The sequence below is a fragment of the Rana temporaria genome, chromosome 1 (assembly GCF_905171775.1).
Source record: "Rana temporaria chromosome 1, aRanTem1.1, whole genome shotgun sequence".
In the NCBI taxonomy this organism is placed as follows: domain Eukaryota; kingdom Metazoa; phylum Chordata; class Amphibia; order Anura; family Ranidae; genus Rana; species Rana temporaria.
Window position 1 is genome coordinate 43,133,606 of NC_053489.1, and position 14,071 is coordinate 43,147,676.

General features: G+C 42.6%; 1 protein-coding gene across 1 annotated transcript in view; it reads left to right on the forward strand.

The window, feature by feature from the left end:
• Nucleotides 1–14,071, forward strand: part of DCC (DCC netrin 1 receptor) — an 833,538-nt gene that overhangs the window by 793,789 nt on the left and 25,678 nt on the right. Inside the window, exons 24-26 of the mRNA XM_040337108.1 lie at nucleotides 2,161–2,384; nucleotides 3,871–3,987; nucleotides 9,879–10,034. Of these exons, the coding sequence (XP_040193042.1) occupies nucleotides 2,161–2,384; nucleotides 3,871–3,987; nucleotides 9,879–10,034 (497 nt within the window). The remainder of the gene's footprint in view (nucleotides 1–2,160; nucleotides 2,385–3,870; nucleotides 3,988–9,878; nucleotides 10,035–14,071) is intronic.

Genomic DNA, 14,071 nt, shown 5'->3' on the forward strand with positions numbered 1-14,071 from the left:
GTGGCAAGAACGCGGTGACGTCATCGACTATGACGAGCTGATGTCTCGTCACATTCTATTCCGTCTTGCTACACCCCAGACTAACGTTGTATGCTACCGCGCATGCATCAAAGTGTTATCGAGCATCGAGCATGCGCGTTTTCTACACTCAGGTAAGCATACAGACGGCCGGTTTTCTTGGCAGGAAACACTCTGCCGGGAATCCCGACGGGAAAATAGAGAGCATGGTTTTCTATTTTCTCATCAGGATTCCCGGCTGTTTTCCTGACAGGAAAACTGCTAGGGAGCATACACACAGTCGGGATTCCCGGCCAAATGTTCACCTGGCAGTTTTCCTGTGTATGTGTATGAGGCTTGACCCTCTCTTTCTTTCTTTCTTTCTTTCTTTCTTTCTTTCTTTCTTTCGTTCTTTCTTTCTTTCTTTCTTTCTTTCTTTCTTTCTTTCTTTCTTTCTTTTGATGTGGGTAATGTACAGTAATGTATCTTATGCTATCAATGTAGTTATACCTGTGTTGGGAGACTGCCTTTATCTAGAATATGTGATTGTGATTATGATTGGCAGCCACTCTCCCCATGGGGATTTGAATACAGACAGTATCATCTACCCATGGATAAATAATAAGCATGTGAAAAGTTTTGATGGCCTGACATTGTAGATATTTTGCCCTACAGACAAGGTTTTGTTTCATTTCCCATAAAAAAGCCCAAAACCTTGAATCCCCAACTGGAATGCTAGGAATATTTATTTTGTTATTCAGAGTTTCAGATGAGTTGCTGTCATTGGAAGTCCTTGTAGTTACCCAGGGGACTTCCAGCGTAAAACTTACACTCTGGATCAGTAAGCAGCTGGTGCTAAAGTGGCATGGCACCCGTCACCAAGCCCCCTGAGAATCCAAATGTCAACTTTCTTCAACATCAATATCGGAAAAGTTTTCACAGTCCATCCCGAGCATCTGTATTTAATGATGTTTCCTGTCTTCACTCGGCTGAGCACAAGTCTGATGAAACTGATCACATACCGTTACCCCATATCAGAATAATAACTCTGTCCAGGTCATTTCAATGGCTTCTCCATGCTTCTAACAGCCAGACACATGTGAAAAAATTAGAATTGTATGTAATGTGCCTGACCACTAAATCTTTTTTTTTAAATATAATTTATGAATGGCTTCAAGCCACAAAAATTATATTCTGTAAATTAATAAAAAAAACATTAATTTGACTCTTTGTTATTCTTGTAAACTGAGATGTCTCTGTGATGAAGTTGAGGGAAAGAGCACCTTTGCAAACTATATGAAGGTGTCAGACACTGGACTGCAATTTAAAGTGTATTGCATAGAGTAAGGGCGGGTTACTACCTATCACAGTTTTATTATATTGCTGTCTGTGTTACCACCTGGAAGATTTACACTATGATGTGCATTTATGCATTTATGAAAGATTTTGCATAGCTATTTGTACATTCATTCTGTTCAAAAGGAGCAACATTGAGTGTTCTCCTTCTATTTCCAAATCAGATAGGATGATATTCATTCATAAAAAGAGAACCGAGAAGTTGGGGAAAATATTGCATTATGACCACTAGATGGAGCCAAGGATCATACGAATAAATGAGATACTGAGCTCCATCTTATGGCCGCGATGCAGTATTTTCCCAAGCCACTCTATTTTTTTTTATACACAAACAGATGCTGGAGGAATAGCTTTTTTAAAAAAATATATCTTTCTATATGTTTTTTACTGATGACTATTGTTATCTGGACAAAAAGTGATGGAAAGTTTAAATGTTACAATTGAAATAGAAGAGTTCATCCAATGGGGCAGTTGTTTATAATGTGATATTTTTTTTTTTTTTAAGACTGATGAGATTTGATTACTTCCTGTTGTGTCTCTGGAACAGGAAGTAAAGGGAAAAAATTTGCAGTAAAAAAAAATAATAAATAAAAAAAAACAGATAGGATTTATTATTTCCTACTCTATAAAAAACTAAACTAATAGGTATACTTTAGCTTTTCTTCTGTTGCAAGGAAAGCAGAAATACGTTTGAATTGATTGTATTTGGTAACAGTTCCTTGTTCCAAAGTAATAATTAAGGTGGAATATATCTTTCCGATTTGTTTAATTTCTAGATGTTTTAATTGCCATTTTTCTTTTTTTTAGAAAACGGGCCACACACAGCGCTAGTAAACGGAAAGGTAGCCAGAAGGAACTTAGGCCTCCAGATCTTTGGATCCACCATGAGGAGATGGAGATGAAGAACATAGAAAAGCCAGCTGGATCGGAAACTCAGGGGCGGGACTCCCCCCGGCCCAGCTGCCAAGATATCACACCAGTTAGCCACAGCCAATCAGAGTCTCAGCTGGGCAGCAAAAGCTCACATTCCGGTATGCCGTACTAGCAAACCAAACTAATTAGTACCAAAATTTGTTTTTATTCCTTGAAAAGCAATTATCATGTACAGTAGTAGTCTAAGTATATGGAAGTCAGCATTGTTGTATACCAAATGCCCCAGTGATCTCAGGTGTTGCTCGTTTGATTGTTTACATTTTCCTCAAAGAATGAAGACACTGCAACTTTTCTCTTTACAGCACTGAGATTGCTCAGGTTGTAATGTTGAATACTAACCCTACCATTCAAAAATGTAAAACACAAAGAAATTCCTTTGGAGAAAGGTAAAAATGTTGCTGAAGGCCCCATTCACATGGGCCGGCCTCTGCTTTGCTCTAGTTTGCTCAGCAGGAGAACTGTCATTTGATCCCCCCCGCTGAGCAGAGTAAAACGGGTGAATGACAGTTCCGTGTCTGCTCAGTTAATGCAGAGCAGATACGGACACAGGCCACTCGGCTCTATGGACAGTCAGATGTAAACGGACCAGCTCTCATGTGAAAGGAGCATTAGGCAGAACTTCACTCAAAAGGTGACGTCCTGCTGATATGTTCCCTCTCCCCAGGCTGTAACTGAGTTCTTTTTTTGGGGGAGTGAGTACAGTTTTTTGTCTTTAGCCGTTCCTACTTCCACAAACCTCTCCTAGTAGGCAAGGATGACATCCCATGCCCAGCACCCTCCAGCTGAGTGACCAGGCTCATGTGCAGTTGGGAGCCAGCTGTGGTTCCTCAGGTCCACTATATCCTAAATACCGGCACTAGGGTCCTGCAACGGTCAGAAGAACCGCCTGTGGTAAGGCAGCATTGGACCCCAAGCATGGGTAAGTACCTGATTTCCCAAAGTCAGCAGCTACAGTATTTGTAGCTGCTCAACAAGAAAAAAAAACCTGAAGTTTCTCTTTAAATTACATGTAAATGCCAACAATGAGGTTCTCTTATTTACCCTCATTTGGTCTGTTATATAGTACTAAAAGCAATTTGTTATTGCAAAAAAATATGTATGTGATCCTGCCAAAAATCCAATGCTGCCCTTTGCAATTTGCAGTGCTATCTCAAGCAGAGTTATTATCCCTTCCCAGTTTACCTCTTTGAACTACATAACAGCTCCTCCTATTCTCCTAGTCACAGTTTTACTGCCCCCAGCAACCCCCACGGATGATGACATTACAGCATGACAGGGCTGTACACATGCTGCGGCCATGATGCTTTGCTTCGAGCTGCAGTTTGATAGGTGGCACAGCCTGTCAAACTTGCCAATTGAGATCAATGGGGCCACACAGCAAAAAAAAAAGCATCAAGAGGTGACAGCTGTGTTGCAGATAGGTTTTTTTGAGAGCGGTTTACATTACCGCCAGTGTAAAAGAGCCCTTCCTCTGTATATAATTTATTGGCACACTTGAAGATGAACGGAATGTTGGTAGGGTTGAAGTGTCTTATTGTTAATTGTGTCTATGATCTCTACTAAGAAGGAATATTATCCCCCCAGGTCCAGATACAGATGAAGTCGGGAGTAACATTTCCACATTGGAGCGCTCTCTAGCTGCCAGAAGAGCCACAAGGGCCAAGCTCATGATTCCAATGGAGTCGCAGGCCAACAATCCATGTAAGTGTCCATTACAAAAAAAAGACCTCTGCTGACCAGCCTGTGGTTACTGAGAACTCATCAGTAGAACGAAGGACCTTGTACTTAGCACTGATTGCATCTAAATTAGCTGCATAATATGAGCTCAATTAGCTGCATAATATAAGCTCAACTTTCAGAAGAATAGCAAACCTTTCTGGGGAAAAAAAAAATTGGCAGAAGACAATTAAACGAGTGGGAGAGCCCACACATTGATTCAAACTTGGCCAGTCCAGCAACATACTGATCCGTGTTTGAGTCAGCTTAAAGGGGTTGTAGAGCTTTGTGCTTTTTCACCTTAATGCATCCTATGCATTAGGGTGAAAAAACACCTTGGGCTAGATTCAGGTAGCTGCGCGCATTATTACGGCGGTGCAGCGTATCGTATTTACGCTGTGCCGCCGTAAGTTATAGAGGCAAGTGCTGTATTCACAAAGCACTTGCCTCATAACTTACGGCGGTGTAGCGTAAATGGGGCCGGCATAAGCGTGCCTAATTCAAATGAGGGGGGCGTGTTTAATTTAAAATGATGTTGACCCCGCATATTTTACGTTTTTACGAACGGCGCATGCGCCGTTCGTGAAAGAATCCCAGTGCGCATGCTTGAAATTCCGCCGCAAATCGTCATTGCTTTCAATGTGAACGTAAATGCCCTATTCGCGAACGACTTACGCAAACGACGTAAAAAATGTAAAATTTGAAGCGGGAACGACGTCCATACTTAACATTGGTTGCGCCTCCTAATAGCAGGAGTAACCTTATGCCGGAAAATCCTAATGTAAACAACGTAACTAAATTGTGCCGGGCGTACGTACGTTTGTGAATCGGCGTATCTAGGTCATTTGCATATTCTACGCCGAAAACAACGGAAGCTCCCCTAGCGGCCAGCGTAAAATTGCACACAATTATACGCCGCCGTATTCAAGTTACGTCGGAGGAGGAAGCCTATTTTTTGAAAGTATCTGCCTTTGAGAATCAGCGTAAAGATATGCCGGCGCAGATTTGAAATTACGGCGGTGTATCTCGTTGCTGAATCTAGCCCCTTGACTGTATCATGGGAGAGTGCCCACAATCGAACCCCCTTGGGAGAGCGCTTCCCAGAACGGGGGTTAGCTGTTGTGGGGAGGAGCCGAGACAGCCGCCGAAAGACCCCAGAGGATGAGGATCGGAGGCCACTTTGTGCAAAACGAACTGCATAGTGGAGGTATAAATACTTTTACAACCCCTTTAAGTGTCCATCTAAGATTACCCTGCCTACGGGGTGACAACATTGTTGTGCAATTTCACTGCAGAACAAACATCTTTGTCACTCTATTACAGGAAGTGGAAAAAACAATGGATTAACTAGCTAAATCAACAGGCAAAAAAAATGTTAGGATTAACCTCCATGTTAATGCTGATGACAGATTATGCCCAGCGTTCTACTTTGCATACCACAAAAGGAGTAAAAAGCCCCCCAAAAAAACAAGATAAATGAGTTTTGTGTGCATAAATAATCCCTGATTTATTGCTAATCTGTTAAAGGGAACCTGTTATGAAGCTAAATATTGTATGAGAAGCCCCAGGTAGAAGCTACTATTCCCGAACCTCCATGCAGACTAGTAGTCAGGAAAAAAAGGCAGTTTCAATATGAGGCTTCTCACAGGTATTTTTCTGCATGACAGGTTCCCTTTAGCAATAAGTCAGGAGTTATATATGATGAAAGGGTCACTTGTGTTAAAGGTAAAGCAGCAGATGTTTTGCTAAAATTAAATGGCTGCCTCTAGAAGCTGAAATCTATACAGAGAGCGGAATTTGCCTTTAATCTCAGGGAAAACATGGTGGATGATGTGTGTCACCGGTGTATCTCCACATCCATACGAGGCACAGGTTCCATTAGCCATCACTGGAAAAATATAGAGTACACGGCGACTAGCATCAAGGAATTGTATCTTTTGATCTTGAAGAACGCAGATGGCGATGATAAGAAGGGAGACAACAGTGAAATAGGTCAAACCTCCATAGCAAAGTGCTTACAAGCTTCGGCGCGTCAACCTTTATTTTCCTTTTTTATATGCTCCTTTGTGTAAATCCCCTTTCAAGACATTCGAGGTGAGCAGAAGGCTGTTATATGTCTTTGTTCAGAACACTAACATGTATTTCTCTGTGATATCATGGTGAAAGGGAGCTAATGGGGTCAATGTAGGCAGGATATGGATTCCCTCGCCCTGCGTGCTTAAGGAAATCAATTATTTTATGAGTTCACGCCAAGGACAGAGGTGGTAGGGCCTTCCATCTTGTGAAAAAAATAATGGCTATAGCAACATCTGGAATAGAATAGATTTTTGAAATGACAAGAATATTTTGCAGATGGTCATTTTGAAACTCAACCTAAGCAACCAATATGGGCAGGAGTCTAGCTTGGAGTATTTATTTATTTAGGTGTTATTTCTTATGGGGCTTTGTGTATAGTGGCATAGTGTATGAATAAGCAGATGGATGAACTAATCTGTGTGCTGCTGCTCCTTTACTGGCAAATCACAGAATGAGGGCAGGGCTCTGATGAGAGAGGGGACTCTGATGGAGACCCTGATGTAAAGGTAGACTCTTATGGAAACTCTGATGTAATGGGGGATTCTGATGTAAGTGGAACATAGATGGGGGTTTCTAATATAAGGTAGCTCTGATGGGGACTCGTATGGATTCAAGTTTATATTTTTTATGTAGGTGTTATTTCTTATACTTGAGTAGGGATAAGCCGAACTGGCCCCCCCACCCCCCGGTTCGGTTTGCAGCAGAACATGTAAACAGGCAAAAAATTTGTTTGAACATGCAAACACCGTCAAAGTCTATGGGACATGAACATGAAACATTTTAAAGGTTAATATGCAAGTTATTGTCATAAAAAGTGTTTGGGGACCTGGGTCCTGCCCCAGGGGACATGTATCAATGCAAAAAAAGTTTTAAAAACTGAAGTTTTTTCGGGAGCAGTGATTTTAGGTGAAACAATAAAAGTGAAATATTCCGTTAAATTTCGTACCTGGGGGTGTCTATAGTATGCCTGTAAAGTAGTGCATGTTTCCCGTGTTTAGAACAGTCCCTGCACAAAATGAAAATTTTAAAGGAAAAAATGGCATGGGTTCCCCCCCAGTCCATTACCAGGCCCTTTGGGTCTGGTATGAATATTAAGGGGAACCCTGAACCAAAAAAAAATGTGTGGGGGTCCCCCCAAATTCCATACCAGGCCCTTCAGGTTTTTTAAATGGCGTAGGGGTCCCCCTCAAAATCCATACCAGACCCTTCAAATTGATGGGAATGCTAATATAAAGGAGTGCTGATGGGTTCAAGTTTATTTATTTTTTATGTAGGTGTTATTTCTTATAGAGTCCTATGTAAAAAAAAATTGGTAAAAAAATGTATAAAGTTCATTCATAGTGAAAGCAGTCCACAAACAGCCAAGTGTCCATAAGCAATACAATCCACACAGGTGCTTGGAGTAAATATCACCAGATCCCGATGACCACCAACGTGACAACCCCGCCACCATGGGTAATGTAAATGCGCTTACCAGAAAAAGTAACTTGTGGCAATAAGTCACACAGGCAGGAATAATTAAACATCAAATATGGAAGCCCAATCGCTCAGATGTCTCCAGTGTAGATGGATCCCACAAATCCCCTGGGTTCTGGTAGGTATGGACCTCTGCTTAGGTGGACCCTGATCCTGCTTTGATCACATGTCCCTTGGACAGAAGTCAATTCAAATATCAACTACTGTCAAGCAGGGACAGCCACACATTGATTAAGAAATTGATCATTCTATGCCCAGTTTGAAGTGGAAGAACAGCTTGGAGTGTTACTAAACCCCTGTTTCTCCTTTCACTGTCCAGTCTCAGGCTGTGGGAAGGACAAGACCTGTAGTGTCGTGTACAGATGATCGGAAATTCCAAAAACAAAACCGTGGATTTTTTTTTTTTCGACGGATGTTGGCTCAAACTTGTCTTGCATACACACGGTCTATGTCGGAAAATTTGAGAACCAGCTCTCAAATTTTTGTTGTCGGAAATTCTGACAGCAAATGTCCGAAGGAGCCTATACACGGTCAGAATTTTCGACAAAATGCTCCCATCGAACATTTGTTGTCAGAAATTCCGACCGTGTGTACGCAGCACAAGTGTTACTGAAATGCAGAAAAGAATAACCAGGTCTCCTCAATGGAAATAGAAATCCTTTGGCAGCTCCCTATCTCAGTTTTCTAATCTGCATGCCAATTCCTGGCCAACGACTCAAACAAGAGTTTCCCTTTAAGTAATGGGTTCTCACAGATCCAGCATTGCATTGTCAATGCAAATAATATAGCGCACAAAAAAAGAAAAAGTCTTCTGTATGGAAAATAAATCAAACAATTGAACATTTCCTTCATTCGCTTTTTTCTTTTTCTTTTTTTAAAGTTATTACTGTGAGATCGGATCTGATTGAAAACCTGAAGAAACGACTGTAGCTTGTTGACAATTGAATTCCAATGTGACACTAATGTTAAGAGTTTGCAAGCTGAAATGCTTTGCACAAATCACGTTGGGTTTTTACAACTCTGCAGTTCTCCATCAACGGAGGCAATTTACTGCCGCCTGTCACATTTTATATTCAGTGAATGAATGCCTTTACATCGGGAAAGAGATATAAACAAAACAGATTTGGCCTCAACAACCGCTATATTTCCGCGTGCCATTGTTCACGCCACTTCCCAGCATGCACCTCGAGAGACGGATTACTCAGAGGGGACAAAAAATTGAATTACACTCACTTCATGTTATCACTGCATCAACATAAAGGCAATTTTCTATCAATGTGTTGTGTTATTGTTGAAGTTAAGCTTTCTAATATTTTCTTTCAAAAGCCTATTGCATAACTTCATCATGGTGGATGTTGTATAGTTAAAGTATGACTCAGACCTGAATAAAAATCTTTATATGGGGAAATCATTATATAGGGATTAACGTGTCATTGCTTATGGACACCTGGCTGTTTGTGGACTGCTTTCACTATGAATAAACTTTATATATTTTTTTACCTATTTCAGTTTTGATTATAATATTTTTTTTACCACTTTCAGTTTGATGTCATTACTTATTTATGTGATTTATTTTTTATAATATTAATATTGTAACACTACATGCAGTGGCGTCACTGGGGGGGGGGGTATGGGGGTGTCGGGCCACACCCGGGTGACACCCGTAGGTAGCGACACCGCACCCTGTCCTGCACTGATCTGCACCTCTCCATTCTCACGGCTGTGTCCCTCAGTGGAGTGGACCAAAGCCACTTCCCCCTCCTCTCTGTTTACATCCACACAGGAGGAGCCAGAGGGACACACACCGCTGTGTATATCCATCCACACTGTTCTGAGGTCTGTACACTTTACTATATGTAGATGGGCATGTGCAGGGGGGGTCTATACTGATGATGGGGAGGGGGGGTCTACAGTAAGGGGGTGTCTATACTGATGGGGGTCTGCTTAGTGATGCCACTGACTACACTTATCATTTAGTGCTGCACTTATGTGATTCATAGTTTTATGCAATTTTTGTCAATTGTTAGCAGCTTTATTTTCTCTTATTAGCACGGTCATTTTCTCTTTTGTTGAAGGGACGGCCAATCAGCTACAGCTGCTGATTAGAGTATTCTGACATTGGCGGGTGCAGCTGTTATAATAAAATGTTTGGGCAAGGAGACGGCTGGCTGAACGAAAAAAAAAAAAAACTGTGTATGGGCAGCTTTACTTTTTTTTATACTTTGCCACTTTAGAGACAGCCAATCACAAAGTACAACTACAGACTTGAAACTGTTGTGTTGCCATGTATAAGACGTTGTTTGACTTTTTATTTTACTTTACAGCTGTGGTCAGTGCCATACCGGTTCCCACCCTAGAAAGTGCCCAGTATCCAGGAATTCTACCATCGCCGACTTGTGTCTATCCGCACCCACAATTCACGCTTCGTCCCGTACCCTTCCCTACGCTGTCAGTGGATCGGGGGTTCGGCCCTAGTCGAGGTAGGATATATTTTTTAGTCCGATTTTGGTTTACTGTTACTGTATCCGATTGGTCAATATGTTTTTTTTTTTTTTCATTTATAGTTATAGATCTGTGGACTGCCTTACATGTAGGTGTATCTTTGTCTATTCTTCTTATAGATTATAACAGGAGTATTTATTTTGACATTGGGGTAAAGCCCCCCGCCGCACTGTTCTCTTCAAAGCCTTGTGCTGTCCAAAGGTGATATAAGAAATCCCTTCTTCCTTCTGAGTTTTGACACATTAGACTTCAAAAGAGTAGGACTTCAAAGGCTGGTGACAAAACTCTGTGCGGCTTCAGAAACAAACAACATCACAAACTGCACAACATTTTTACAGGAAACAAGTCGCCCTTCAAAAGGCGAGATCCGACCACTTTGATAGCGGTAGCGGTGACCGAGCGCACCTTGAACACGGCAGAGCGATAGAAAATGTTGTGTGATGTGTTGAGGAAATATTTTTAGCAGCTTCAATGTTTTAAGAGATGTTTTGAGGCATGGTGACAGAGCTGGGTTATACTTTTTTTTTGCATTTATTTTCCATGGTCTTAAAGGGTTAGTTCACCTTTAAACAAAAATACTCTGTGCAGTCCATGAATGCTATTCCATCATTTTAAATAAATCCGATTGTCCCATTTCAAATGCAGCTTTATACTTTGACATACCTCTTTAGACCCAGTGTGCCAGATTCTCAGAAGAGTTACGCCGGTGTATCTACTGATACACCGGCGTAATTCGAAATTCCCGCCGGCGTATCATTATTTTGTATTCACAAAACAAGATACGCCGGAATTAGGCTAGGATCCGACTGGTGTAAATCACTTACACCGTCGGATCCTAAATGCAATACAACGCCGACCGCTAGGTGGCGTTTACGTTCAGGTCTCATTTGTTTATGCAAATGAGCCTGATACGCCGATTCCCGAACAAATTTGCGTCGCGTAGCCGTCGCTTACGTCGTTTATGTAAGCGTAAGGTTACCCCTGCTATATGAGGGGTAACCTTACATCAGTCCGCCGTATGCCATGTTAAGTATGGCGTCGGGTCCGCATCGTCTTTTCCCGTCGGGTACGTCGTTTTCCTAAGTGGTTCTTGAATACGACTTTACGTCAATGACGCACACGTCGGCGTCATTGACGTTTTCCGTCGAGAACTGGAGCATGCGCACTGGGCTATTTTAAGCCCGGCGCATGCGCAGTTTGATCGGCACGGGGGCGCGCTTAATTTAAATACAAGCCGCCCCTTTGAATTACGCGGAGATACGCTGGGCCTTTTACACTACGCCGCCGCAAACTACGGAGCAAGTGCTTGAGGAATACGGCACTTGCTCCAGTAAGTTGCGGCGGTGTAGTGTAAATGGCTTACGCTATGCCCGCCGCAAAAGTATGAGAATCTGGCCCCCTATGCCTGGACAGTATGGTAATCTGCTGACTTGATACCAACCACAGGCTGCTTAACTCTATGCTCTTCAATAAGGCATAGCCCAATCTTCTGATCTGTAGTTTATCTATGGTTACAAACGGCTCCAGTAGTGTGCTGTCCATCTTGTGGTCTTCAGCTGCAAGAATTCAGACGGTTTTAGTCTGCTCCCAATAACTATTAAATATTTATTTGTTTATTACATGTATTTATTTATTTATTACGTTGATTGTTAAATAGTACATTTATTGATATAGATCTTTACACCAGAGCTAATAAAGGGACTTGGTTTTAGAATTTGGTTCTCGAAAAAGGGACAGTCCCTTCCAAGGAAGACCAGTTGGGAGCTATGTATAATTACAGCTACCTTCAAATTCTTCACACTCAATAAACCCAAGTGACTAATACATACCAGTATCGGCTGTGACCAACTGTGCATAACAACGCCATATTACCTGCCGTAGCTTCAGATTACACAGGACTTTATAATTACTCATACAATTTTAAAAGAGCCTTCGCTACTCAAGTGTGACCTGTGCCAAAAGAAGCTTGTTTAATACTCCCCGGTTTTATTATGAAAGTACAATGCATTGCAATTGCTCAAGTAAAACGGAACCGGTTGTCACTAGGGGGCCACGAAAGTCTTTATCGGTAAAAATGGAGGATGATATTGGGGATAATGAATTATCTCAGGGGCTGCAGGAAGAGCCCGGCGCCTTTTTTATTCCCCTGCATGGGCTGCTTTGTTACGAGTATTCCGAGCAACATTTTCACCTTTCACATTTAAAAAGTGCTTTGTCTGTAATTTTTCCGGCAATTACTTTTACAGGCTTCAATAATTATTAAGGAATCATTAAGGGGCAATTTAAGTTAACAAACTTGGGGCAGGGATAAAATGTTTTATTTTTGGTAATAACCTTCACTGTACGGTATTTTTATTGTTAAAAGACGCTGAATATAAATACAAGTTTGTGTATGGAAAATAGCTTTAAAGGGTTTATAGATAATTAAGAAAATGCTCACAGGTCGGAAGACTCAAAGACAGTTTGCAAACAAGGCGGTTCATAAAAACCCAAGTGAACTTTTAGTTTGAATCAGCTAAATGCTTTCATGTATATAAAAAAAAGGCACCCAACGTCTTAGGCCGGGTACTCACGACCAAACATGTATGGTGAAAGCGGTCCGTCGGACCGTTTTCACCATACATGTCTGCCAGAGGGCTTCTGTACGATGGTTGTACACACCATCGTACAGAAGTCCGCGCGTAAACAATACGCGGGGCGTGTCCGCGGTGTCGCCGCGTCGATGACGCGGTGTCGCCGCGTCGATGACGCGGTGTCGCCGCGACAATGACGCAGCGACGTGGGCGGGCCGCCTTTAAAATGCTTCCACGCATGCGTCGAAGTCATTCGACGCATGCGAGGGACGGCGGGCGCCTGGACATGTACGGTAGGTCTGTACTGACGACCGTACATGTCCGAGCGGGCAGGATTCCATCGGGCGGTTTTAAAACACGTCCAGGAATATTTGTCCGCTGGGAAAAGGCCCGGCGGGCAAATGTTTGCTGGAATTCGGCCCGCTCGCGCCCACACACGACCGAACATGTATGCTGAAACTGGCCCGCGGACCAGTTTCAGCATACATGTTTGGTCGTGTGTACGGGGCCTTACAGTTTGTATTCTTTCTATAGCAGATGCAACCATAGTAGAAAAGCCTGTCCCCTGCCAGCAAGCTATAGAGAAGGACCCTTGCACTGGTCGCAGTGGTCTCTCTGCAGAGGTCCAAAACACCCTTTTTAGAGTCAGACCTATAGCTTTGCAATCAGCAATCAGAGATCCAAACTGAGATGCACAGTGTGGTATGACACCTTTCTATCTGAGCCAGCATTAACTTTTATCAACAATTGGAGCTACAGTAGCTCTTCTATTGGATCAGACTTCATGTTCCAGCCTTCCCTCCCCATGTGCATCAATAAGCCTTTGCTTACCAGGACCCTATCACTGGTTGACCGGTTTTCCTTCCTTGGACTATGCTATGTCTTGACTGGGAAAATCCCACAAGAGCTGTGATTTTGCAGTTGTTCTGACTCAGTTGTCTAGCCATTACAATTTGGCCCTTGCTAAAGTCACGTAACTCCTTAAAGAGGAAGTAAACCCTCTCTAAAAAAAAAAAAAAACACCCTGCAAGGCAAAGGCATAATGAACTAGTATGCATAGTATACTAGCTCATTATGTAGTACTTACTGGAGATCGAAGCCCCCGCATCGGTCCTGGGTGACCTCCTCCGTTGCCGCCATGATACCCGGAGTTACTTCAGGGTATCGCTGCTCCGGCGCTGTGACTGGCCGAAGCAGCGATGACGTCATTCGCGCGGGTTCCGCCACTAGCAGCATGATTGCTGCTAGAAGCGGCACGCTCAGTGCGCCTGTGCCCGATGTCAGTGCCGGTATTTTCTGCAAATATCTCCTAAACCTTTAGGTTTGGGAGATATTTGTTGCACCTACACGTAAGCCTAAATCTTGGCTTACCTGTAGGTTAAAGTGGTTGTAATGGGTTTACAACCACTTTAAGGCCTCGTACACACGACCGAACATGTCTG